The sequence below is a fragment of the Diplotaxodon limnothrissa genome, linkage group LG7 (genome assembly GCF_057381915.1).
Source record: "Diplotaxodon limnothrissa isolate DT_005_m linkage group LG7, D_limnothrissa_male_GT1.1, whole genome shotgun sequence".
Lineage (NCBI taxonomy): Eukaryota > Metazoa > Chordata > Actinopteri > Cichliformes > Cichlidae > Diplotaxodon > Diplotaxodon limnothrissa.
Window position 1 is genome coordinate 3,073,058 of NC_140602.1, and position 25,707 is coordinate 3,098,764.

Genomic DNA, 25,707 nt, shown 5'->3' on the forward strand with positions numbered 1-25,707 from the left:
ATTTAATCTACTCAACTAACCAGCGGGGACATTAAATTAAGACTGATAGATTCGTTGTTCACTAAAAGCGACCAAAGCATTATAGAAGTTATCGTTTTAAATTTCACACCGGCACAAACCCAGAAGCTTCTGTCCAACTTAGTGAGCGTATCATGGCGGCGCAGATGGCGGTAAATTCGGGTAAGGTGTATATTTTATTAAATAATTGGATTTTGTTTAATTATTGCATCAAATCTCAACCTCTGTTATGCACTGAAGCGCAGATATATGCGCTTCTTGGCCGCAGATTTGTCGATTATGATATGTTTTGACCACATGTTGTTGGGTCTGTCAGGCTAACATAGCTTAGCCTTGCCCATAGCAAATAGACGTTAAGTTAGCTGAGGTTAAATAACAAATTAGTTTTACTCATTTACATCGAACTAATTCCCACACTCAACCTGAAATAGCAGGGAGGGATGACACGACTTGTCTGATAGATCAGCTTGAAATAAAAGTGAAACTAACAACTCCGGGGAGGCAAAGAAGTGTCTGTACTATACTTCTGGAATCTTTTAGTGTCTATAGGATAGGCAAAATGCCGCAGTGGTGTTAACAAGCATGGTTATAGCAAATTAACTCGAAATGACTAGAAATTAGTTGTTTGCATACTTGTGTGACGACCCAAAACATCTGAAGCGTGTTTACTCCGTCAGGAGCCAGTCTGTGGGGGCCACTGAAAGAGCTCTGGGAGACAGTGGACGGAGCTGTGTTAAGGAGACAGCCCGAGAGTGTTCACCTCCTAGACCTACAGCTGAAGAAACACAAACCTCACTTTCTGTCACTTTTTAAGAACCCGGTAAGATGGCATGAATAGGTCATTTAAAACACTGTAATTTCTCACACATGCAGGTCACGGGTGTTTGTTTTTTGTTTTTGTTTTTTCTCCAATGTGTAGCTTGTAGTTACAGTCTGTCCTCCGAGACTCTGATATTAACAGCGTCTTGTCTTCTCTTCATTTTTAGCCAAAAAGTGCAGAGCAAAGAGAGAAAGTGCGTAAAGCCAGCACAGAAGGCATCGCCATCCAAGGTCAGCAGGGGTCACGGCTCCTTCCAGAACAGCTTCTGACAGAGGCTTTCATCCTCAGTGATCTCTTTGACATTGGAGAGTTGGCAGCTTTGGAGCTTCTCTTGGCAGGTAACATGAAGGGAAAAAATCCCCAACTTTATCCAGCATAGATTAATTCCATTTCATCTTATAGGTAAAGTGTCACTGTAGTTAATTGTGTAGCAGGTTCTATGGATTGTCCTGATCAAACACTGAGATTGAGCTCTGTTTCTTTTATGTAATCATCTCTCTCCAGGTGAACAGCAGCAGCCCTATTTTCCAGGACTGACACGAGGCCTAGTGGCCGTGTTACTTTACTGGGATGGAAAACTTTGTATGGCCAACTCTCTGCGCACACTCATTCAGTCACGACAGGGCAAGACCTTCACCCTGGATCTTAGGTAATAACGGTGTCTAAAAGTAGTACAATGAAACAGTGATAGATGCTGTTAAGGTCCCGTATGATGAAGGTGTTTTTGTCCTGCTTGTATTTTTTTGGTGACCATTGTCCTTGATGTAAATATGTAAAAATTGTGTGTGTTTCTGTTCTGTGTCTTGTGTACTGTTTGTTTGTATATGTGTCTTTCTGACTGCTGTTACATCCAAATTTCCCCTTGTGGGACAATTAAAGGATTATTCTATTCTATTCTATTCTGTTCTATTTGAATCTTATGTTTGACAATGTCATTTGTTTTCTCCTTCAGTGGAGAGCTGGTGGCTTTGACAACACGATTTACAGATGAGCTCATGAGCCAAGGTCTGACCAAACGCATCCTAACTTTGGTGTCAGAGATAAGCGTGACGCGTGAGTTTGAACGCCTGCAGAAAGAACGCGGATTGGGCAACGAAAAGCACAGGAAGGAGGTGGGAAGTAATCTTTTGTATAAATTTTAACCAAAGATATAAATCTTCAAATTGCTTTGTTTTCTTTTTCCAGTGTTAAAGGAACAATACAGTGCCACTAATTCTCTCAACATAGAAACATAGAGTGTAGGAATGCAGAGTGGATTATGGAAAATATGGATTACATGTAGTTTCTGCATCTGTCACCAGGTTGCAGACCTCATCAAGGAATGCCGACAGGCGCTTGCAGACAGCCTGTTTTCATGGACCTGCCAATCACCCCTGTCAAAAGATGACACTCTGGCACTCATTGGCCACCTGGAGACAGTTACAGCTCAGGCTGATGGCTCACTGGACAGTGTTAGCCTGGCTCTGGTTATGGCACTGCTCTACTGCTTGGATGTCAGTTTCATAGAGCAGGGGACTGAAGATAGAGATGGTAAGTTCGTGTTGATGGTTTTGGTTTTCTTTCTTTTTTTCCTGTTGAAATCACTGATTCCAAAAATCATCTGCCTGCGTGTGTTTTCCTCCAGATTTGCTCCAGGCACTTCCATTGCTGACAGAAAGGCAGTATGTGTCTGCAGTGCACAGTCGCCTGATGGACAGCCAACCATGGAAGCTTCCGGGGCTGCAGGCCGTGTGTCGACTGGCGTGGGCTCTGTTGCTGAGAGTCCTTTCCCAGCTGCCACAGGGCTCAGGTAAGCACTGCATTCCCTGAGTCTCCATTAAAAATGCCCTTCTAATTCTTACGTTTTCTGAGATAACAGCCATTTCATCTTATTGTACGTGTATTTTTGTGCAGCACTGGTTGAGTTCACCGAGGCAGATGAGGCTCTGGCTGATCAGGCTCTCCTGGGCGATGTCTTCTTGTTTATGAAAGAGGGCATTCTGGGATGTGAGAGTTTTTCCCAGGAAGAGTTTTACATCCGCCGCGTCCATTCACTCATCACAGACTTTCTGGCTCTTATGCCAATGAAGGTAAGAGATGCTGCAGGTGCTTTTAACTTAAGACTGACATGTAAAACTATAATATGGATTTTAACTTATCAGATTCAACATTCTGTAATTATCACATTTCATTTATTTATCTATTTTTGCATCTTAATTTAAATATGTAACAAGCGTATTTTGGCTTTTTGCAGGTGAAGCAGCTTCGTAACCGTGCCGATGAGGATGCCCGCCTCGTGCACATGTCCTTACAGATGGACAGCGAGCTTCCGTCGTCATTGCGGAAGGACTTGGACCACCTCATGATCCTGGTTAGTGGTTTGTTTTTTTTTACATATCCATATATACATACGAGGCAGTATTACCTCTAACCTTTTATTACTGATCGATGAGAATTTTTGGTTTGTGTTTTCAGATAGGGGAGTTTTACAGCAAGGACCCATTTGGATTAGAGCTGGGTTTGGAGTTCTGGTGTCCCACGGAGTCTCTTCAACACAGCTCCCTGCAGGGTTCTTATCTGGGAATGGCCCTGCAAAGACCTCCACATAAACAGGTAGGGTTCGTGTTTTTGTGACTACTGTTACTGATTGTCCAATTGATTTAGATTTGGGGAGGAGGGGTGTGTGTGTCCGTGGCTTCTTTTTGTTTAAAGGTGTTTTTATATTTTGTGATTGTTGACACAGGTGGTTTTGTCCAAGTTTGTACGTCAGATGGGAGACCTTCTGCCATCCACCCTCTACATCTCCTATCTCCGTATGTTAAAAGGACTTGCCAATGGCCCTCAGTGTGCTCATTACTGCTTCAGCCTGCTTAAGACCAACGGGGCAGCACACAGTAAGACTAAATTTAGTCTTTATTTATTTTAGTGATATTTCAGTTGAAATCAACACATTCGATTTGAAGTTAAGCCTTTCCACAAAAGGAACTTTATTATGTTGTAATAATAATAATAATAATGTGTTTGTCTGTTTTTTTTTTTTTTTTTAAATAAAACAACATTTAAATTTTTATTTTATTTACACCATTAGAATACTGTCTGGGTTCATTATTATTTATAATTATTTAAATCAAAAACCTTACCAGCGTGTACTGCAGTGTTCTCTAATGCATACTAATCTTGTTCAGGTGACAACATCCAGGGAGTCTCAGGCAGTCCGGTGTCCTGGGAACATTTTTTTCACTCACTCATGCTGTACCATGAAAACCTGCGACGAGACCTCCCAAATCCAGATTCGGCTCACTACCGCCACCCGCCACTCAGGGGCATCACCCAAAGAGAGATGGAAGGACTTACCTCGTTTTTGCAGTTGCTCACCACCATCATCACATGGGTATGCCACAACAGGCATGGATTTGTGCTGCTATGTGGGTGTAAAATACCACAAAGTCAGATGTTAATTTCTATCTTCTCTAGAGTGAAAATGCTCGACTGGCCTTGTGCGAGCATCCCCAGTGGACCCCAGCTGTCGTGATGTTGGGATTGCTTCAGTGCAGCGTTCCTCCCGTCCTGAAAGCTGAGCTCCTGCACTGCCTGGCAGCGTTTGGAAAGTCACCGGAGATCGCTGCTTCACTCTGGCAGTCGCTGGAGTACACGCAGGTAAAACAGAACAATGTTTTATTTTTATTAAAAATGACAAGAGTTTACACTGATAGGGTCAACATTGTTTGTCATGTGCAAATAAAATATGAATTATGATAATATCAGAAAGTCACAGACTCCCTTTCTACTCTTACGATATTTCTCTACATGTTAAGCTTAATTTCTGCACTAAAGCTGTCAGCAGACACCAATGCTCTCACCACTGAAATGACTATAAGATGCTGTAAACATGCAAATGTCCAGTCCTCATGATTGCAGCCATTTCTTAAAACCTAATTTCCAGAAAATAAACATCGTCACTCTTGTGTTTCTATCTGTAACTTCGTGTTTTGAAGCTTCTCATTTTGTTGTCAAACAGATCCTTCAGACGGTGCGAGCCCCCGGACAGAGACAAGCAGCAGGGATAGAGGTGAGATTTTAGTTGTTTTTGTTTTTTCTCTTCAGCAAGCGTAATGGTCAGAGGGTGACATTTAAGCCTGTCTTGTTGTAAAGAAAAACAATGCAGACAGGTTATCGGTCTGATTTGTCTTTAAATGTTCTTCTGTTTGTAAAATTGGCGCTCTGAGCAGGTCTGCTGTAATTGGGCCGTTACAGATCTGCATCATAGATCAGTAAAACAGCTGGAGACTAAAAGTTTTACTTTAATTTGATCGATTGCTAAACATCCTGTAAAAAGAGGGACGTGACTCAAACTTTGAATTATTTTCATGGCCATCAGGTGGAGCTGAATGAGATCGAGTCGAGCTGTGAGGAGTACCCACTGACACGATCTTTCTGCCACCTGATCAGCACCTTGGTGGAGGGAAGCCTGCCCGTTAATTTAGGAGCAGGGTTGCGTGTGCCCGGCTTTCAGCCCTACTTGAACTTCTTGCGTGACTCTGTGTTCCTCCCCTTCCCCACCAGAGCGTATCGTCGCCCTGCTGAGAAGGTAATGCTCCCTCCTAGCGTCAAGGTGTAGACACGAAACATAGATTCACTTTTAACTGTGTAAATCTGCTCATTTTGTCCCCCCCCCCCCCCCCCCCCCCCTTTCATTTCGTTGCCGTCTCCCAGTGGGAGGTAGCCGACTCTGTCCTCGAGGTGTTCCACAAGCTGCTGCGGGACTACGAGCCCCAGCCGTCTGACTTTGTCCAGGAGATTGTGGAACTGCAGGGTGAGCAGGTCCCGGCCCATAAGCCTCCGGGCCACAGCATCATGTTCCACCTGCTCAATGACTCGCCCATGCTGGCACTCTGCCTCAGCCTGCTGGAGGAGGGGGTCCGCCAGCTGGACACCTATGCACCTTTCCCCGGTGAGAAAGCATGCACCGCTGTTAGGCAAATGGAGAGAACTTGTGTCTTTGTTCTGACAGAAGAGTGCATCACTCTGCCCTTACAGGTAAAAAGCACTTGCAGTCTGCAGTATTGCACTGCTTGTGCCTTTTGGACTTGGCTCTGCAGAAGGAAGCAGTGTTCATGGATCTTCTTAGGGAGAGCCAGGCCTCTCTGCTGGTTTCTCCCCTGGAGCAGCTCCTCCAAGGCGTCAGCCCTCAAACCAGAAGGGCTGATCACATTGTCAACATTGCGAGGTAAACACATCCTTTTTTAATTTTTTAAAATAATGTTTGAACTGTAATGTATTTTTGTTCACTTTTTATTAATGTTGGCTATTCAGTAAAGCTTATAACTCAGTCTTTGCAGCACAGTTCTGAACTCTGCCGTTTGTCTTTGGCAGGTATCTTTACCACAGCAGCTCAAACCCAGAGGCCGCCTTCCAGAGCGCCAAGATTCTGCGTCGCATCGCCAACTACCCAAACATTCAGATCAGGCTGGTGGGAGACTTCACACATGACCAGGTACGTCCAAGTCGGAACAGTCTGGAAACGCGTGTCATACTTTGAATTGGATGGAACAGTTGCCTCGATATAAACTCGTTTGTCTTTCAGTATATATTAGTAAATTAGATCTGTGTAAGAAAACGGCTTGAACAGTATTGAAATTTTCAAGGTGACTTGGAACAGGTTTCATGAAACCTTGGGGTGTTTTTGCTGTGTGCATGTAAGCGTTAGCTGTGTTAAAGCAGGCATTAATTTAAACGTCTCCACTTCAGGCTGTAAGTGACAAGCTCATGGCAGGCTTTGTGGAGTGTCTGGACAATGAAGACGCAGAGGAGGGCACAGAGAAAGATGGTGAGACGATCTTCACCTATCAATTATTAAACCTGTCACACTCAGACTTACTAATTTACACCTTAAATACTAACTTTCAGACGTAGACTCACAAAAGAAGGTGGCAAGGATCCGGCACGAAACCCAGATCCATATTTTGAACCTGCTCATTACGTCTTTGGAGTTGAAGGCACCAAATCTGGCCCTTTATCTTTTGGGCTATGAAGTGAAGAAGCCTGTGTCGTCAACCAATCTCCAGGACCCGGGTGAGAGTTTGGCCTTTACAGTGAATATGTTCATTTTAGTAGCAGTTATGATGTTTAACACCGTTTGAACCTTTTATGGATTAAGTGGAAAGAAAATCAGATGATTTAAGTGTGTTTGTCTTACAGGTGTGTTAGGGTGCCCGCGTAGCTGCCTGCACGCCATCCTGAGTCGGCTGCAGAGAGGCACAGAGAAAAGATCGGGACCTGCACTCACACAGCAGGCCCCGCACCTGGCTGAGCTCTGCTACCAGGTAATATTTAACAGCGCTCGCAAAATTCAAAATCTCTGGTAGCCCTTCCGGCAGACACTCTTCAGTTTTTGGTAGCCCAAAATAAATTTAAGTAGCCTGAAAAAAAAGAAAGGACAATTTTTTGATTGACTTAAAAAATTGTTAAAACACAAATTACAACAACTGTAAAAAAAAATAAAATACAATCATCAACTCAAATACTTGGTTCTAATTGAACAGAAATTTCTATGAACTTGTAAGAACTGTGTAGAACATGGATCAGTCTGTGTCAGATCCTGAATCTGACATTTCCACTGAAGTCACGTTTAAGAGGTAAGTGGAACCAAGATCATTTGCTTTGTTTGCAAAGGCTGCTAAATTGTGCCAAAGGTAGTTCACTCTTTGCAGCATCGCGCTGTTCTAAACAGCTTTTTCTTCTGCGTTTCTTCTGGACTTCTTGTTGTGCTTGGTTTATTTTTAGTAGTTTTTTGCAATTGGCGTTTGTTCTGGGAAAGATACTGCAGACTGAGCAATAATGCATTTCTTGCATTTCTCATGGGTTCTAATGGGGTCTTTCTTAAAATTACTGGTCCCAGTAACAAAGGTGCTTGTTATGGAAGCCCGTTTCTGCCACTAAAAAAAAAAAAAAAAAAAAAGGATCCACAACTCAAAATTTCGAGTTATTAACTCAAAATTTTGAGAAAAGTAATGGATACTAGCTGTTTTGTTTTTATTTAGTGGTAGGAACGGGCTTCCATAGCTTGTTGACTCAGAAATCGAAGGAAAGAAGACACACCCGGCAGAACATGATGTTATTTAGCTCGTCATATTCCAGCCACAGAAATTCTTTTGTCCATGAAACCAAAAAAAAGCTGCGCTTTTGTTTTTGCCTCATAGCCTGATTTGTCATATCTTTTCCGTTTTGTGATCGGCTTTCTGATTGGCGGTCCCTTCTTCACACTGACCTGTCTTATTTGGCTCTGCAGAACTAAAATACCTGCGTAAATCCATCTGCTTTTACACAGGCACTTGCATAATGGCCTGTATTTATATAGCGCTTTACTAGTCCCTAAGGACCCCAAAGCGCTTTACATATCCAGTCATCCACCCATTCACTCACACATTCACACACTGGTGATGGCAAGCTACATTGTAGCCACAGCCACCCTGGGGCGCACTGACAGAGGCGAGGCTGCCGGACACTGGCGCCACCGATCAGCCAATGATCAGCGATTCTCTGCGCAATCAACCTGCATCACAGGTTTAAGCTTGCTGCGGGAGATTTCACTTGTCACGTTTGAATAGTAAGCTAATGAGTGATAAGACGATGTCAGAGGAACTGGTGCGCAACTAATCTGTCACTCACCAGTCAGTAGCTGCCGCTCTCTATTCACAGTTTGCGCCATCGCAAAGTGAAAGTGAAGCAAAAAACAAGCGGAAATTCAAACGCGATTTCAATATGTCACATACTGACAGCTACGTTTGCCAAAGAATGCAAAAGCATTGACATATTTTTTTCTTCCTATGACAGCCTGACGGGCAGGGCTGAGATGGACTTTGGTAGCCCGACCAGAAAAATCGCTAGCCCCGGGACATCGGGCTAGCGATTTTGCGAGCCCTGTTTAAACGAGGCCCAATCTCTGCAGTGAGAGATGTATCTCAGCTAGCAGGAGGATTTTATGTTACAGAATATTTCAAATTTCTTTGTGTTTGTCTGGTTTTCTTTTTCTCTCAGGTGATCTACCAGCTGTGTGCTTGTCCAGACACATCTGGACCCACAATGCGCTACTTGAGGACCAGTCAGGATTTCCTGTTCTCACACCTGCAACACCTGCCCTTCATCCTGCCAAGTGAGCTCAGAATCCCTGCTAACCTTGTTAAATAAAAGGCGTTTTACCAACAAAGCAGTAGCATTAATTTGAAACGAGTTGTTGTGTATCCATGCAAGGAGGAAATAATGGGCAGAAAACACTGCAGGATTCTTTTCTCTCTTCCTTCTTCTCCTCAGGTAACCAGATTGCTGCCCTCTCCCAGATGTCTTGGCTCATGAAAACGGCTGCAATCGAGCTGAGAGTGACCTCACTCAACCGCCAGCGTTCCCATACACAGCGCCTCGTCAGCCTCCTGCTGGATGACCAGCCACACGCTCAGCATGCAGGTAAAGGAAAGTTGCTCTATACTTTCCATGGCTGTAAATAAAAGCTTAAAGGATCTTTTTAGAAAACTTTCAAGCCCTCACAGCTGACAGTCCTGTTTATTGCAAAGGAAATTTACAATATGCACCTAAAACCTTTTTATTTTTTAGCAGATGGGGAATCTGGCATGGAAGACGAGACTAGATCAGTCAGCGGTTTTCTGCATTTTGACACAGTTTCTAAAGGTTCGTGTCACAAGTCCACCTTCAAATTTAGAAAGATATTAGAAGAATACATGTGAGGAGTTTTTAAGAATGACCCCAGATCGTCTCGCTTTTCATCATCAGTGCGCAGGAAGTTACTGAGCGTGCTGGATGCCATCGAATTCAGCCAGGATATGCCTGAGCTGCTGCAGCTGGACTTCTTTGAACGCACTCAGATAGAGCAGGTGATCTCCAACTGTGAGCACGTCAATGAGCAGGGACATACTGTGTGCAACGTTAAGGTACGTTTCCGGATACGATGTCTAATGTATTTTCTTGATCTGATGTGTTGTTTCAGCCTCTGAAGTTGGTTTTCATTTTCCTCACAGTTGCTTCACAGAGTGCTGGTCGCCGAGGTGAACGCGCTGCAGGGAATGGCAGCGATTGGACAGAGGCCCCTGTTAATGGAAGTGAGTGAAACTCACAAACTGACGTCCTGTAATTTTAGCTGAAAGCTGTAATTAAATTCCATTACTGTTTACTTTGCCTTAGGAGGTGAACTCAATCCTGCAGCAAGTGGTGGAACGTAACCGTGTCCGTCGGAGCCTGAGTGCAAAGCGGCATGCGCTGCAGTCCTGGAGGAGTCTGGTGGAGACGCTGCTGACTGCCTGCCCAGCTGATCTGATACCTGCTGATGAGCGGCAGCTCATCATCAGGGATCTGCTGCTGGACCTGCACGATAAGGTCAGTGATCACGTCAGCGTAGCAGTAATATCCAGTCCTGTCCAATAAGGAACTGGTCTCAGTGTTCAATACTCAAGTTTTTGTAACTGTGCTTTGTCTAGGTGTTATCAGAGGATGCAGCAGGGGAGTTGATGCCCATTGTTGCCGGAGCGGTCTTCACACTGACAGCTCACCTCAGCCAATCAGTGCTGTCTGAGCAGCAGCAGGGGGTGGGATTAGAAGCATCCTCTGGCTTTGCGTCAATCGCCAACTCTGCGCTGCACCTGATCCTGCGCAAGCTGCTGGACTTTATACTTTCTACTGGTTAGTGACTCATAAACCCACATTTCTCACATGGGGAAACTTTTCAGGATATACTTTGATCCCAGTACGTTTTTGTAATGTCTTTCACACCTTAAGGAGGCGGATATCAGCGTCTGCGTGCTCACCTGTATGGCTCTCTGCTGTATTATCTGCAAATTGCCCAGAAACCTGAAGAACCGGACACTCTGCAGACAGGTACACAGAAGCAATCACACACTGCAGGTTATAATAAGAGAGTCCTTTTGGACCTCTCTTTATTTGACAAAAAAGTCATTGTTAGTGTTTTCTGACATATACTGTCTGTTAGTATCATTTCAAAGGAACGGTGGGTTTGTCTGAGAAAATGTCTTTGTGTTTGCAGCAGGCAAAGCAATGTGGGAACGTCTCACAGCTCCTGAAGATGGTTTCTCCAAACTGCAGCGGGAGAACCTTGCGATCATCGAGAGCTACGGCAAGGCCCTCATGGAGGTTGTGTGCCGAGATGCCTGTGACGGCCATGAAATTAGCAGAGTAAGGGTTAAACCTACATGAAGCTTTCTCTGCCTATTTCAGCCTCTTGGTGATTTTTTTTCTTTGCCCCCAATCTTGAAGCATCCTAACATGCTTTTCTGGAATGCCAAGTATCTTTTGCTTCTATCAACACCTCTCTGTTTTAATGTTAACCAAGCCTAACAAGTATTCTGCCTCCCCCCGCCCTGTTAGATGCTGGCCATGGCCGTGCTGGACCGTATCCTGTCAATTGACCGTCAGAATCAGTGGCTGCTGTATATTTGCAACAGTGGCTACCTGCGGTCGTTGGTGGAGAGCTTGAGGCAGGATGATGTGGCGCTACAGAGCCTGCTCACACCACAGCCACCTCTCCTCAAACCACTCTACATCTTTGAAAGCAAGATGGTGAGGAGACAGTTTTCAGTATTTAGTTTCTAAAATTGAACACAGCAGCCTCAATGAGTGGAAGATTGTGAAGCTACAAGCTTGTTTGCGTGTTTAGGCTCTGCTGACTCGTGTGGCTAAGACGGGGCAGGGAGCCGTGGAGCTGTTGCGCTGTGGGCTGGTGGCACAGCTGATGGAGTGTCAGGTGTTTGACATGGTGCCCGACAGCGACGCACACAGGTATGGATGTGGGGATAGGAGGAGAGAGTGAGAGGACTAGCTGTCTTTTTAAAAAGTTCTTATATTTGATATGTAAACATCTTCTATCCCTTTTTAAAACAACTCTGCCCTTTATTCAGAGCTGTTGAAATCTATATTTCTAGTTTCCCTTGTGTTTGCATCTGTTCCTCTATGGTTTGCAGGGTGATGAGGGACCCATCAGGCTTCATCCCCAGCCCTATGGACCGTTACAGACAGATTCTTTTACCAACCTTAAGGCTCTTTCAAGTGATTCTGACTTCCACCTCCATAAATCACCAGCAGGGGGCAGCACAAGTAAGTGTGTAATGTTGTTAGACCTGAGCTTTGTCATTTCAAATATTGTCACGTGTCTGAGTTTATTATTTTATTTCCTGTTCTGGTTTGGTTGATTTTTTTTTTTTTTTGCTCGGCTGAATGTAGGGCTGTAATAATCCAAATTTTAGTAATTGATTATTCGATCAGTTATTGAGTTATCAGGTAAGAAATCCTATGTTATGTCAAAATGAATTGCTCATTGGTTTCTTGCAATAGTTGTAATTTTTATTTTCTTTTTTTCTTCTTTTTTTTCAAAAATGCACAAAAAAATAATAATACATGTTATTTGAAAGCGCCTTTCAGAACACCCAAGGACACTGTACACAGCAGAAACATTAAAAGCAGGCAATTTACAAAATCATAAAACATTAAAGATAAAACAGATTTAAAATAGCAGAATGGAAAAAGTTATGTGGGATTAGCTTTTCTGAACAGGTGAGTTTTGAGTCTAGCCTTGAAAAGAGAAAAGGAAGTGGTATTTCTTATATCAGGAGGTAGGGAATTCCAGAGCAGCTGAAAGCACTGCTGCCCATGGTGGCGGGGGGGCAGAGTGGTGATCTGAACCATATCAGAGAGATATGGAGGGGAGAGTTGATGAATAGCCTTAAATGTTTACAAAAGTATTTTAAAATTGGTGCGATATTTGACTGGGAGCCAATGATGCTGCTGCAGGACGGAGGGGGTGATGTGGTGATAATACGGGCAGCAGAGTTCTGGACACGTTGAAGCTTAGATGTATAATCTCTAGAACAGCTGAATCCAAATAAGGCATACATGCAGCTTAAACTAAAGCCTAAAATAAAATGGCAAAAAGAGAGAAAATGACGTCTTCTCAGGTTGATTTTGTATATGATCATGTGTATGCGTTTTTGTGTGTGTCTGTTTGCTTAATCGTGTTAATGACACATGTGCACGTGGGAGTGTGAGGTTTTAAAGAAATATCTCATGACTACAATGATGAAATTCGAGCATGTGGATATTCTCTGTGGTTTGTCCTATTTTGATGCAACGTTTCCTGCTGCAGGAAAAAAAACAACAACTTTGTGGTGGTTTAGATGTCAACAATGATTCAGTGTCCAGCCTAGAAAGTCCCGGGCTAGTGGCTCAGTTTTTACTAGCCTATGTGTATTTTACTTCGCTGTGGAGAGAGGGGGGGGTGAGCTTTCATTTTTATCTGCTTAAATATTAATGTCATGAACTTAATATCACATTTTTCCTGTTTTGTATATTTTACATAAATCTGTAAAATAATGGTATTAAAGCCTTGAAATGAAATATGGTCTAGTACACCCCACACCCCCCTTTAGATTCACCCCTGCTGCAGCCTTCAGCAAACTGCCAAAGTCAAACATTGCATCAGACTAAGCTAACAGTTCATCTTCATACGCATGCTTTTATTTAACTTCTGTAGCTTTACTGTAGATGTTGGATGGGAGCAGCTTCAAAGCTTTCCTTTGGTGTGACACACGATGGTTTGCTTGAGGACTCCTGCCAGTTTTTTCCCAAGTAAAGGTTTTAACAGTGATTACAGGAGCAGGCGGCCCTAAACCTGAGCTCATGGTCTCCTTAACGTCGCCCCCTCTTTGCTCTTTGCCGCGTAGACAGACTCTTGATTCATGTTAAACCATGACGTGTCATCTTCACCCCTGCTGATGCGTTATCAGTGTTTTTGTTGAAAGCCTGGGGGCTGCATGGGCTTAATGATGTGGTACGTTTGATGCACGTGTGTGCCTTTAGAGAAGTTTCAGTTGCAGGTCTATTTCTAGTTGCAAATGTGGGTGAAACACTCACGCTTATATGGGGACGAATGAGCCCCACTGAGTCGTGGAATAAACAAAGCATCAAAGCAGAAAGTGATCAAAGTGGTTTTTTTCTTTTTAAATAATGGAGTTATTTGAGTTACTCAATGAATCGTTGAGTTTGATTTTTGATTTGAAAGCGAGTAATAAGTAACAACAAATATCTGTGTGCAGGTTCTCCAGTGGCTGATAGTCCATGCAGACACCATTCAGTCCCTGCTGCGCTGCCAGGAGCTCAGTATGGGAGCTTTGCAGGAACTTTCTCTGCTTACTGGCATCATCAGTAAAACAGCTCTGCCAGGTACAAAGATGAGCAGTCACCCTGAACTGAAAGCACAAAGCTCTTTTAATGTTATATCAGCCTTATGCGAACCATGTGTTTATAATCAGTGACTCAGTAACTACTTGATGTCTCAGGTGCCCTTGAGATGGGTGGAGAAGTCAACAGCGCTGCGCTCATGGAGTTCCAAGGTCACATTAACAGATTCCAGGTCAGATGATGCCCTTAGTTTTTATTACATACCAACCTGTTCTAACTTTCACTTTTATCTTGTTCAACCCTCTTTAACCTCTGCGTCTACTGTTCAGTGTGAGATTTGCATAAGTGGCAATGTCTCTCTCTCTCTCTTTTTTTTAGCGCCTATGTCTGTCTCTGCTCGGCCGTCTGGCAGGAAGTGAGCGGGACAGGTTGCTAAAACAGGCTGAGATCTCTGCACCTGGAGACTCAGCAGAACGGCGAGAAGAGATGGAGGTGGCCATGCAACAGGTTTGACGGTTATTCTGTAAATGGTAAAACTGGAGATGCAAAGTGTATTCTCAGTGCCAGCTTCCCCGTTAGCATATTTATATTTTACGTATTCCAAGTGTGGAGTGGACACTTTGGGGCAAAATCCACAAGAGAGGCACTGAAATGTCTGGAGTTTTCTCTCTGTAATCAGGGTTATCAGTTCTGCATCGTCAATGACTTGAACCTGCTGTCCTTTGTCCCAAGGTGTGTGCTAACATCATGGAGTACTGCCAGGCCCTCCTGCTGCAGAGCTCAGCCCAGGCTCAGTTCAGCATCTGCCTCTTCAGCCCGTCAGGCAGCGAGCCAGCTGGCAGGGACGGAGCACGCACTGGTCAGTGATATTCTACCCCAACTTATGAAGAATAAGGATTTGGCTCATGCTAATCGTTAATGTGGCTTAGCCTATGGTTATGGAATGTTTTTGGAGCTTGTGGTGTTCCTGAAGTTTCTGGTTTATGGAAACACTTTCAGTTTAACGATAGACTCTTCCTCCTCTTTTCAAGACCTTTCATCCACTGTGCCATCGATGGCTTACTCTCGGGTCCCTAGTCTTGGTTTGGTCTTGTACCTGCTCAAGAATAGTGCTGCTGATTTCTTCCGGTTCCACCAAAGTCACAGGCAGAGCCTGGGAAAGCTTCAGAGCCTGGATCAGCTCCCACCTGAGGAGCTCAAGGAGGTAATAGATAGATGCAACAGTGTATATAGAGATATAACTTCACCACCGTCAGTTTACCAAATAAACTTGCAAACTTGCACATCCTGCATACGTTTTGATTGTTAGCGTTGTTTCCCGTCAGTTCTAACCACCTTTTCTCTGTAGTTGTGCCAAGGCCTGGTTTCAGGCCCAGGAGCAGTGGAGAAAATCTCATCAGTGCAGAGGAGCTTGCTGGCCAAGAGACGACTGGTCCAGCTCATCAACAACAGAGCCAAGCTGCTGGCCTTGTGCTCCTGTATCCTTTGCCCCTCGCAGACACATTTGTAGAAATGGGATTAACAAGATTAAACCAGGAATGATAAATGCTACGCTGAAACTGCCTCTGCCCATCATGTCTGTGCCATATAGTGTTTGATTATCTTACACTGATAAGAGTTATTAAAAAAAATGCCACATGAGAAGCTGTGGACAGCCTTGACCTGACTCCTGCTTAGATGTGATTGAGACATGCTTATTCGTGCTGTGGCGTCACCTGGAGTACTACTTGTTGCATTGTATACCCACTGACCCCAAAGACTCGCTGCTGCCTGGATCCACTTTATACAGATCACGCCTCGCAGATGGTAGGGGCACATGTTACAGAGAATACATGCCAATAATAGGTTCATTGCACTTTTTGGTTATTGAGAGCAGATGTGGCATAGACACTGTATCATCCCTGGTTGAGTAAACATGAACATTTCTGTATGTTCAAATTCTTTAGACTCATTCAGCGGGCTGCAGGCCAGCGGAGGCCGAGGACTAAGCCTATCCAGAGTCAGCCAACAAGATCTAGATCTGGTAAGAAATTTCTGTAAACTGGTATGAGTCTGCAAACTAAGATGTGTTGTACCTCTTGTACACAGTTGTACATTCTGGGGCAGTTTCCTAGCCATGCATTAAGCCTCGGCCTAAACCATAAGCATTTGGAGATTTTCATCAGGTTTTTCCTTTAGCCTGGAATTAATCTCTTTCTCTTGTCTGTGTGATTGCAGCTGAAAAGCGACATGGCTGCAGGATTTGGGGAGGCCCTGCAGAGGAAGCTGCTGGAGGTGGAGGGCTTGTACAGCCAGGTCCGCTCTCGCTATACTTTTATCCAGGCTCTGGTCCGCAGGATCCGCGGCCTGCTGCGACAGCCCAAAAGCTGAGACTGGCCAAGATCCGATTACCTTCTCTGTCAGTTTGAACTTCTGCCTTCATAACAGGCAAAACCAGGACACTGCTAAGGACTTCATGTCTGGCAACATCACTCCTTTCTACTGACCCGACCTTCCTCTTCTATAACTCGTAGTGTCAATTTCGATCATGCTTACGTTCACAGTGCAAGTAGCACCATTTGAGGAATTGAGAATGTGGAGAAGAAAAAGCAGAAGAAATTTTTACTTGTTAAACTGTATTTGATATTCTTGTTTGTTCGGATGATTTTTGTGAAAATAAACTTCTTTTTCTAAATCGGTTAAATGTCCAGTTCTCACCTTCCTCGCTCCATAAATGGCCTGAACGACAGTGGCTACGGGCACCTTTCATTTTTAACGGGTAAAGACGAGGTTACCGTCTGCTGACATTTGATTAGCCTGTATTAATAGAAATGTTTTTCAAGCTTCTGACTCTCACAGTGACATTTTCACGCTGCTTTTTTTTGTTTTTTTCTAACAGCTTATCACACACATCACAAAGACGTCGACCACTGCTGTGCTGAACACCAGTGACTGATTTCACCTATTTTTACATGCATGTCTGGGTTTACTCATTTCAAACTTCTTATCAGGAGAAGCAAAACCAGGAACCAAAACAACAAGATGCTCTTTGTGAAAGTAGCATCACAATAGCTGACAGAAGTGGGCAAGTGTCACACTGAAACACACTGTACACCAGGCATTCTAGCGCCACGAGTCATTTAATCTCCCTTTTATTTTCTTTGAAGGTACACTTTATAAGACCGTAAAGTGCGTAGATTCTTAAACCTTTGGGAAAGGGACGAGAGGACGCATAAAAATCTAGCTTTTACATTCAGATCTAGCAGACAGAAGTTTTGTGCTCTTAGTTTTTATTTGAATACAGGCGACTGGGGGCGGGCGGAAATAGTTCAGAGAGGTGAGCACCAGCATTGAGCACGGGGGGAGGGGGGAAACGCCGTGGAAAATATAGGCACATTTCCTCACCACAGTCCATCGTGGACTGTGACTGATCTCTGTGACACATTTCATGGGTTGGTGGTGGAAAAAGAAAAAAATAATCTTAAAATAAGGGATGTACCGAATGCTCTTCTCAGCTGACACACGGAAACATTTGTCCCAGGTTTAACAGATCATGCTCGCGTAGTCTATAAATTACTTTAAATAATAAAATTAATTACAGCATTAAAAACACATTTACAGTTGTTGCACCAGCTTGCTATACCGATTGTGCTGCATATGCATCCGAACAGAAACCCTGACACGTGGATAATGATGATCCCTGCTCCTCTCTCTGTGAACACGCTGACGTGTACAAAGCTGTCATTTCAGATTCAGCCAACTCTGGGACTGACTGGTGTTTTCGCCCATCACAGCTACGTAACCGCAGGATGAGAACTAAATTTACATTTGCAGATAACGTTGCTCGGGGGAGGTTTAGAAATGCATCGAACTGCATGTTGAACGGAGTCTTCACAGTAGGTTGTAACTATTTTGTGAAAAAACACTGCTGTAACTGGACATATATAAAAATATCATCTTATATATCAACACTGGAATTATACACTCCATTAAAAAATTGGCATAGGATTAAAAATCGCATCCACCGGGCTCTACTTCTAACAGAATCCATCTTTACGTGTTAATGTTGCTTCATCTGTAAGTTTGTTTCAGATTAAAAGGTTGAAACTTTCTTTTGCTTTTAAGAGGAGAGATGAGACCATCATTATCCAACCACATGATCACTGTTACAGATTTGGAACAATCTCAACCAAAGAAAAGGGGAAATACTGTAAATTCTTTATAGCACATTTAGAGGTTTTTCTATTTAATAGAAACCAAGTCTGACTAATGTCTGTACATAAAAACAAAACTGTTCATTTAGGGAAAAAAACAAACATTTATACTGTACATGTACAGAGAAATACAGCACCAGCAGACTTAGTTGGACCACCTTTCCTGCTGTGATTCACATCCTCACAGGGTACTTTGTTAAGTCTGCGGTAGTCCACTGGCTCAAGTCCACGGAGAGTGATTTTGCACTTTCATTAATAGTGCCTGTTTGAGGGAAGGCGATCTATCCTGAGGCCCCTCTGTTCTAGTGTTGATTGTATCAGAAGTGTCTGTTAGTAATCCAGCACAGCTCTAGCAGTGAATCTTGCAGGAGAAAATCCAGACGTTAACAAAGACACACGAGAGACACGAGGAGAGGCAGCTTATCCAGCACTTTGTTTCCCATGCTGTCTTTAAGATAAAGATTCGACGACAGAACGGATAGCAAGTGTTCGTATTTTGTGCATGCAGAATAAATCTGCACATCCCATCTTTTTATTTGAACAATCCAACTGCAGTTTGCATGTTTGCAAGTGCAAAAGCAGTTTGTTTGTAGAAAACAAGCCCTTATGTGTTATCAGTGCTGGCTTCCTCCGTGTTGTTGTTATCCGACACGCCGCTGCCATTGGTCTCGGGACGTTCCGGTATCTCTCCCTTCACCGCCACTCGAATTACTTTCAACCAGCGCTGCTTAAGTTCCTCGGTCTCAGCAGCAAAGTTGTGGGTGGACTTGGACTGGGAGATGTGGAAGCTTGCCGGTGGGTCTGTGGGCCGGGTGGTGTCGTCCACAGAATAACCCACCAGGGGTATGGTGCACTGTGCCTTTACATCCTGAGAGGAAAGTCAAAGAAGAGATCGTCTTCACTGTGAATGATCTGCTAAATGAACATATCCAATCATATTTTTGGCTTGAAGTAGTTGTTTTACCTGTGGAGCTCCATAGAGGTAAAGCACCAGACTCTCCTTCTCAGGGATGACACACCAACACTTCTGCCAAATTTTGCTCTTCTCAGAGTGCTGCAGGAAGCCACACATGATGCTGCTGTCTGCAAACTGACCGGCTTCAATCTGCAAAAATGCGCACAGATCAGCAAAAGAAAAAAACAAAACAGGAACGCCAGCTGATGTTATTTCTGTCACATGACGGTTTACTCGCATTACCACTTTAACTTTCAAGTGCACAGTCACTTGTTTTAAGTAAGTTAGCTACAACTATTGTAGTCTAATCCATCAGCCATACAATATATTCACCCTTCAACAAGCTTAGAATTTTAAAATTGTTGAAGCTGTTTCACTGAAATGTCTTGTTTTTGTTGTTTTTGTTATTCATCTTATCTTCGCTGATATAAATGAGGGTTCGCATTAGACAACATCAGGTTTATTCACTGAAAAGTCACCTCGAGAATGCCCTTTTTCTTGCCCTCCGCTATCGCCTCTCCAGTCAGGATGCAGTGGCAGTCCTTGCACACTTTGTTCATTTTGTTGCCATCGTATTCAAGCGGCGCTTTATAGTCTGAGCATTTCCAGCACACCACCTGTAAGAGACAGGCAGCAATATTGTTATCAATGATGATAACAATTTAGCAAGAGGAGGAGAGGAGAGAGGAGGAGAGGAGGTTTGGAACTCTGCAGTCACTGAGTTAGCAGAGCGGCAGCAGCTTTTACTCCCTATATTGCTCAACACTCTATTCTGTGAGTTTTTAGAGCAACTCATTTGTTCACAGATTTTTGTGGCTGAGCGTTTGATTCGATACACTTATGGCAACAGGACTGAAAACACCTGAATTCAAAGATTCAGAGGGGTGATCCACACATTTTGTGGTTTAAAACGTCATTAAATCATCATTCGACATATTTGGTGGAATAAAACATCACATAGGCGGTATCTGGGTATTCCCAATTCAACTAATGGGGTCTAACCCAGGGGTGGGCAATCTCAGTCCACGAGGGCCGGTGTCCCTGCAGGTTTTAGATGTGTCCTTGAACCAACGCAGCTGATTTAAATGGCTAAATCAGCTCCTCAACATGTCCCGAAGTTCTCCAGAGGCCTGGTAACGAACTAATCATGTGATTCAGGTGTGTTGACCCAAGGTGAGATCTAAAACCTGCAGGACACCGGCCCTCGTGGACTGAGATTGCCCACCCCTGGTCTAACCTCTCTACCCTGTAGTGTGCATACACATGCATGGCACCCACAACAGAAACATTACTCACGTAGCCGCAGGCTCTGCAGTGGTGTCTCCGACGTGTAATAGCATTGAAAGACTCCTTACACTTCATACACATTGTCACTTCGTTGTCACGGATCCAGCGCGGCGCGCGCTTTCCCAGCTCAGCTTTCTGCCATTAAAAGAAAAAAAGCCCACTCACTGTGGCAGCACAGACATGTGTGGGCAATTCAACTCTGTGCAATTTGATCCAACACTGACCGACACTTCGTCCATGTCTTTTAGTGCATTCTTGAATGACTCGTTTTTCTGCTGGAAGATCTCGATGATCGCCTGGAAAGCCTGGAAAAGAATAAGCACGACAGGGGGTGTCACTTTAAATTTGTTTGAAAAAACGAAGAGTTAAATAGGAAAATCACCTGGAAATTACGTACCTTGATCCAGTCAGCCTTGTCTTGCTCTGAGCTGATGAGGTGGAGAAAACAGAAACAGAATTCAGTTTAACACATAAAAGACAAGGATGCGTTCAAATTAATCTGTCACACAACAGCAAAAGGGCTGAGAGCCACTGATTTACAGGATCTGAAAATGAACACCGGGTGTAGTCATTTAGCAGCCGTTTCATACATATAACATTGTTTTTGCACTTTTAACAGAGTGCTTAACACTTGGGTGCTGAATGGAGAATTTAACTTTTGCATATTGTGTGTTAATGCTCGAAAAAGAGTACCTGGCCTGGAGTTCAAGTGTCCTCTCCTTCCCAGACACTTGGAAGGTATGAGGGTAGTCCTCATTGATTGTTTCCAGGACCTTCATCCCATCGATGCCGATTCGAGTCCTCACCGTATATTTAGGACCTCCCAGGCTGAATTTCGGGACGCAGTATAACAGCATATTGTTGAACTAGGAGAAAAGGGGGAAAAACCACTTTGCAGTTGAGTTATGCAACCATGTAAGCTGGATGCATCAGCACTATTGTAGTTTAGATTTCTGGGCACAGTTTCCTTCCTGAGGGTGAAAACCTAAAACTCTGCAGGTAACCCGAATCACGCACACGGGGCACATTCTATGTTCAGCTAATTAGAAACAGACACAAGTTAATCACATCATCTGGCAATCTCAGTAATTGAGAGACTTCTTCATGTGCCTCTGATGTATCCTTACACAGAGGTGGTCCTAGCAAGAAATGATTCACTTGTTTCAATTGACTGATGCGGGCAAAGTCTCGCCTCAGCATATTTCCCCGCAGTGTCCTTCATTATACAAGAAGGTGTTTCTCTCACCAGGAAGAGGTATCGCTCCATTGCTGACGTGTTCCTGGCCGCCAGCTTCAAGATGTGGCCCTCTTTGATGAACTCGTTGGAAGGATTAACAATGTCCTCCTCTTCACCCAGCATCTCGTAAATTTCCAGCAGTTTCTTTAGATTTTCCTAAAAGATGAAGTTATGTTCATCTTAGTAAATGAGAAACTGTTAGAGAGGATCTGTATCAGCTGGCTAAAGCCAATCTTTACTTACAGACTTTCTTATGGCACTGTTGGAGTGAGTAGCTGCTGTTCCAATAATCTCTAATGATCCTGAAAAAAAGGGCAGATAATCCAGAAACTTAACAGAATAATTTTAGACACCCTCAGTGAAATGAACCCGATTCCTCACTGTGCAGCGTTCAGGTGCCGTTCCTACTTACTTTCTGCATCTCTTCGATCGGGGTCGTCCTGAGGCAGCTTCTTCAGGTAGTCTTTAAGCAACATCTCATATCGAGGGACGCGCTGCACTGGCTCCAACATGTGATGCTGAAGCGTTAGACACCCACAGATCTCTTGACTCTGTCCAGACAGAACAAGAAAGCTTTGATTTTCCTTTATCATACAAATGCTTCGTAACACAACAGACGCTTAAGCATAAAAGCCACAACACGGTATGAAAATGCATTTTTTCCTTTACTGGACTCTGTTACACAGTGCATACCTGTATCTCCTGAATTATAGCCTTAAACTGAGGTGAACGGTCTGTCCACTGCTTCAGCAACTCCATGGCTTTATCGAAATTCTTCACATATTCTGCATACATTTTGAGGAAGGGTGTGAGTTTCTGCAGGATGTCCCCAATGCGAGGTTTAGAGTCCCTGCAGGAAAGATGTGGGTGGGGTTGTAAAAGTAAAAGATCTAATTTAGTACAAAGACAGTTTCTTTGTAGCTTGCACTGGCTGAACCGTCCATTTTTATTCCTTGTACGTGTACATGTATTAAAATAGCTCCAAAACTGCTGATCTTGACCTCATGCATCATCAGCGCAGCGGTACAAGCAGCTGCATCAGCACATGTAAGAGCACTAGTTCGAGTAGCTGAATCTCACCATTCTCCCATCCGTTTCTCCAGGTCGGGAAGCAGAAACTGGCTGTGAAAGGCGTGGATGGAGGAGATATTGGAGAAGATGTTCTTTACTACGTCCACAGGGAATGTTCCCTTATTGGCCTCCTCCATTAGCTTAGCACAAAACTCCTGAAGAGACATATACAGTGGCTACAAATTAGGGTTTCTGTTCTGCGCAATGTTAAACCTTTTACAATGGAAAATGGTCAAGAAAACAGAAGTGGCCTCTCGCTGGGTTCCTCACCTGGTCCAGCAGGTTCAGTCGAGCCACGTAAGCCTTCTCTGTGTGCAAGAGCTCGCTGGCGATTTTAAATAGTTTCTGTTCGTTTGTCTCCTGAAAAGAGAGAACACACACACACACACACATGTGAATTCGTGCATTTCTGGCTATAGCACATGAAAGTCTTGCCATTGCCATGTAAAGTACCTGCATGCCGATTTGCAGTAAAATTGAACTGAGATTATTCTGGGAATTATTCAGTTACTAATGTGTGAAAGTGCTATTCTGCTGAGAGACGAACACATACAGAGTCACATCATTTACTGGCAACTTAACAGCGTCTGATACTTCTCTAACAATGGCTTTGTCAATTCCCACATCTTTTTTTGAAAGCGTAGCTTCCCGTCCCTTTGCTAGTTCCCTTTGCAAGATTTCGTTCACAACTGAATTGAAACTACAAGAACTGTGTGACCAGTGAGCGAGACAACGTTTATAGCTGTACATCTACCAATGTGGGTTCAACGCACTGCTGTTCACTGCAGCCTTGTATTCAGCACAGCTTTGCTGTTGTTACACACACCGGCAAGCAGCACCTGTGTGTGTTTCATTAACATGACGCTAACAGTGAACTGATGTGGTGCTCGAGGACCTTCGAATGGGAAATGAAAATGTGGAAGAAGGGAAACGACACCAAATCCAACAAAGTTACACGTCTGTATAAAACTAAGCCTCAGGCGAGTGGTTAGTAAAGCCACGAAGCCGTGACAATAGCACACTGACGCTCACCTGAAAGGTTCCAGAACAAACTTTAGGTACACTCATTATTAATGCATCCACATGCCGATCATTGTTTTTTTTTTTTATCAAGTTCTTTGTTTCCCAAAAATACAACTTTCACAATAAAAAGACATTATAGATAGCAAAGTGCACTGGCCAGTAGAATCACTCGGATCGAGACATATATATATATATATATATATATATATATATATATATATATATATATATTAATATTAGGGGTGCAACGATACTCGTATCGATATTGAACCGTTCGATACAGTGCTTTCGGTTCGGTACCCATAAGTATCGAACAATACAACATTTTTAATTTATTTTATCAACTTTCCTTCTGACGATGCTGTCTGTGTGGAGCACTCAGTTGATCTGCGCTCGACAGTGCAGCCTAGGCGGAGTAATCGAACGGAGATTCACTGAGTGCAGCACAAGCTAGCGAGACAGAAGTTAAGCTCTCCTTGCAACATGGACCTCCCCCACCCTCATTCAGATCTGGCCTTTGGAACTATTTTGGTTTTCATGTGACGTATGACCCTGAAGGTAAGCGCGTCATGGACTAAAGTAAAACAGTATGTTGGATGTGCCACGCAATGCTCAATTACATGGGTGGGAACTAGTGAGTTAGCGCAGTTAGCTCGTTAACGTGTTGGCCGTCCAGCCCCACGCACGGGGTGATCCGCGGTAGCTCGTTAACGGAGATTTCCCGTGTTGTGGCGTTAACGTCATTTCAGATTAACGCTGACAGCACTAGTGGGAACACAACGAATATGACTGCACATTTACTCCGACAGCATCCTAGTGCAAAGACAAGTGGAAGCAGACAAAAACAACAAGCACGCATGCTACAAACTTTACCCGAGTCATTTAGACAGCCGTTAGCACAGGATTCTCCTTATGGGGACCTGATATGTTTAATGTGCTGCTGAGAATATAGCCCAGAAGAAGCGTATAGTATAGCTTTTACTTTGGAAAGAGCCATTTCTCTGTAATAAACTCTTTTCCAAACATGAGTGATTTCTCCATCAGATAGATTTATTATTTTATCCCTTTGTTGTTTCAGCAACATTAAATTTAAAAACTGTACTTTTGAGTTAATATATATACTTATAATTTTAATAAATGACAAATTAAAAAGGCATGAACATTTCTTTTTGTATCGAAAAAATATCGAACCGTGACACCAAAGTATTGAACCGAACCGTGAATTTTGTGTATCGTTGCACCCCTAATAAATAAATATATATATATATATATAAATATATATATATATATATATATATATATATAAATATATATATATATATATATATATATATATATATAATATATATATATATATATATTTTATATATATATATATATATATATATATATATATATATATATATATATATATATATATATATATATATATATATATATATATATATATATATATATATATATATATATATATATATATATGTCTCGTATGTATATATATATACACACACACACACCATTAAATTGCACGTTCTGACCAGCAGTAATCACTTTACTCGAAAGTACAGTACCTATACAGTATAGTACAGTACTTGGGTAGGCTTCTGTAAATATGCTACTTTAACTTTAAAACACAACAGCTATGTTTTACACTTTCAGATTAACAGTTTACATTCTATTTCTAAAGATCGCACTTCTCCTGCCTTGGAAAAAACTTGGCGGCTCAAAGTTACAACTTGTTATTTGCATCACTCACAAAACATGAATTCAGTTTGTTTAGCAGAAACGTATATTGCAGACTAAGTATTCAACTTGTGGTCTGTGGCCCATTTTGCCATTGTAATGCTTTTGCTTTGAATGGTTTGAACAGAAACTACATTGAATTTATCCACCCAAATACCAGTCCCATTAAGTGTCCCGGTGAGTCATG

General features: G+C 43.1%; 2 protein-coding genes across 4 annotated transcripts in view; one reads left to right on the forward strand and one right to left on the reverse strand.

Annotated features, from left to right (window-relative positions):
* The first annotated feature begins 128 nt into the window (after nt 1-128).
* nup205 (nucleoporin 205) lies at nt 129-16,683 on the forward strand. The gene is made up of 42 exons (XM_085359003.1): nt 129-180; nt 696-838; nt 1,005-1,176; nt 1,343-1,487; nt 1,791-1,950; nt 2,140-2,368; nt 2,463-2,627; nt 2,732-2,907; nt 3,072-3,188; nt 3,293-3,430; nt 3,561-3,711; nt 4,003-4,208; nt 4,292-4,474; nt 4,836-4,886; nt 5,196-5,405; nt 5,531-5,768; nt 5,855-6,044; nt 6,191-6,311; nt 6,566-6,644; nt 6,725-6,889; nt 7,016-7,140; nt 8,855-8,969; nt 9,128-9,277; nt 9,425-9,499; nt 9,602-9,759; nt 9,847-9,927; nt 10,010-10,201; nt 10,303-10,504; nt 10,601-10,699; nt 10,866-11,014; nt 11,207-11,398; nt 11,496-11,617; nt 11,800-11,932; nt 13,927-14,053; nt 14,170-14,243; nt 14,390-14,518; nt 14,744-14,870; nt 15,043-15,215; nt 15,360-15,489; nt 15,689-15,817; nt 15,958-16,034; nt 16,229-16,683. The coding sequence occupies exons 1-42, from the start codon at nt 153-155 to the stop codon at nt 16,379-16,381; spliced, it is 5,979 nt and encodes a 1,992-aa protein (XP_085215129.1). The 5' UTR covers nt 129-152; the 3' UTR covers nt 16,382-16,683.
* A 462-nt stretch (nt 16,684-17,145) lies between these two features.
* The window catches only part of fgd4a (FYVE, RhoGEF and PH domain containing 4a), a 53,779-nt gene continuing 45,217 nt past the window's right edge, over nt 17,146-25,707 (reverse strand). For all 3 annotated transcript variants that reach the window (XM_085359005.1, XM_085359006.1, XM_085359004.1), the window contains 13 exons: nt 23,025-23,114; nt 22,764-22,909; nt 22,377-22,533; nt 22,096-22,234; nt 21,927-21,985; nt 21,693-21,839; nt 21,140-21,312; nt 20,844-20,874; nt 20,671-20,751; nt 20,456-20,581; nt 19,639-19,776; nt 19,169-19,309; nt 17,146-19,072 (listed from right to left, as the gene is read on the reverse strand). In XM_085359005.1, the coding sequence (XP_085215131.1) occupies nt 18,809-19,072; nt 19,169-19,309; nt 19,639-19,776; nt 20,456-20,581; nt 20,671-20,751; nt 20,844-20,874; nt 21,140-21,312; nt 21,693-21,839; nt 21,927-21,985; nt 22,096-22,234; nt 22,377-22,533; nt 22,764-22,909; nt 23,025-23,114 (1,692 nt within the window). In that variant the 3' untranslated portion in view covers nt 17,146-18,808. The remainder of the gene's footprint in view (nt 19,073-19,168; nt 19,310-19,638; nt 19,777-20,455; nt 20,582-20,670; nt 20,752-20,843; nt 20,875-21,139; nt 21,313-21,692; nt 21,840-21,926; nt 21,986-22,095; nt 22,235-22,376; nt 22,534-22,763; nt 22,910-23,024; nt 23,115-25,707) is intronic.

Excerpts from the sequence above, each read along its gene's own strand:
- nup205 (XM_085359003.1), top strand. The coding sequence starts at position 153 with ATGGCGGCGCAGATGGCGGTAAATTCGG. Across the intron at positions 6,312-6,565 it reads GAGACTTCACACATGACCAG|GCTGTAAGTGACAAGCTCAT; the intron begins GTACGTCCAAGT and ends TCTCCACTTCAG. Across the intron at positions 9,928-10,009 it reads AGAGGCCCCTGTTAATGGAA|GAGGTGAACTCAATCCTGCA; the intron begins GTGAGTGAAACT and ends ACTTTGCCTTAG.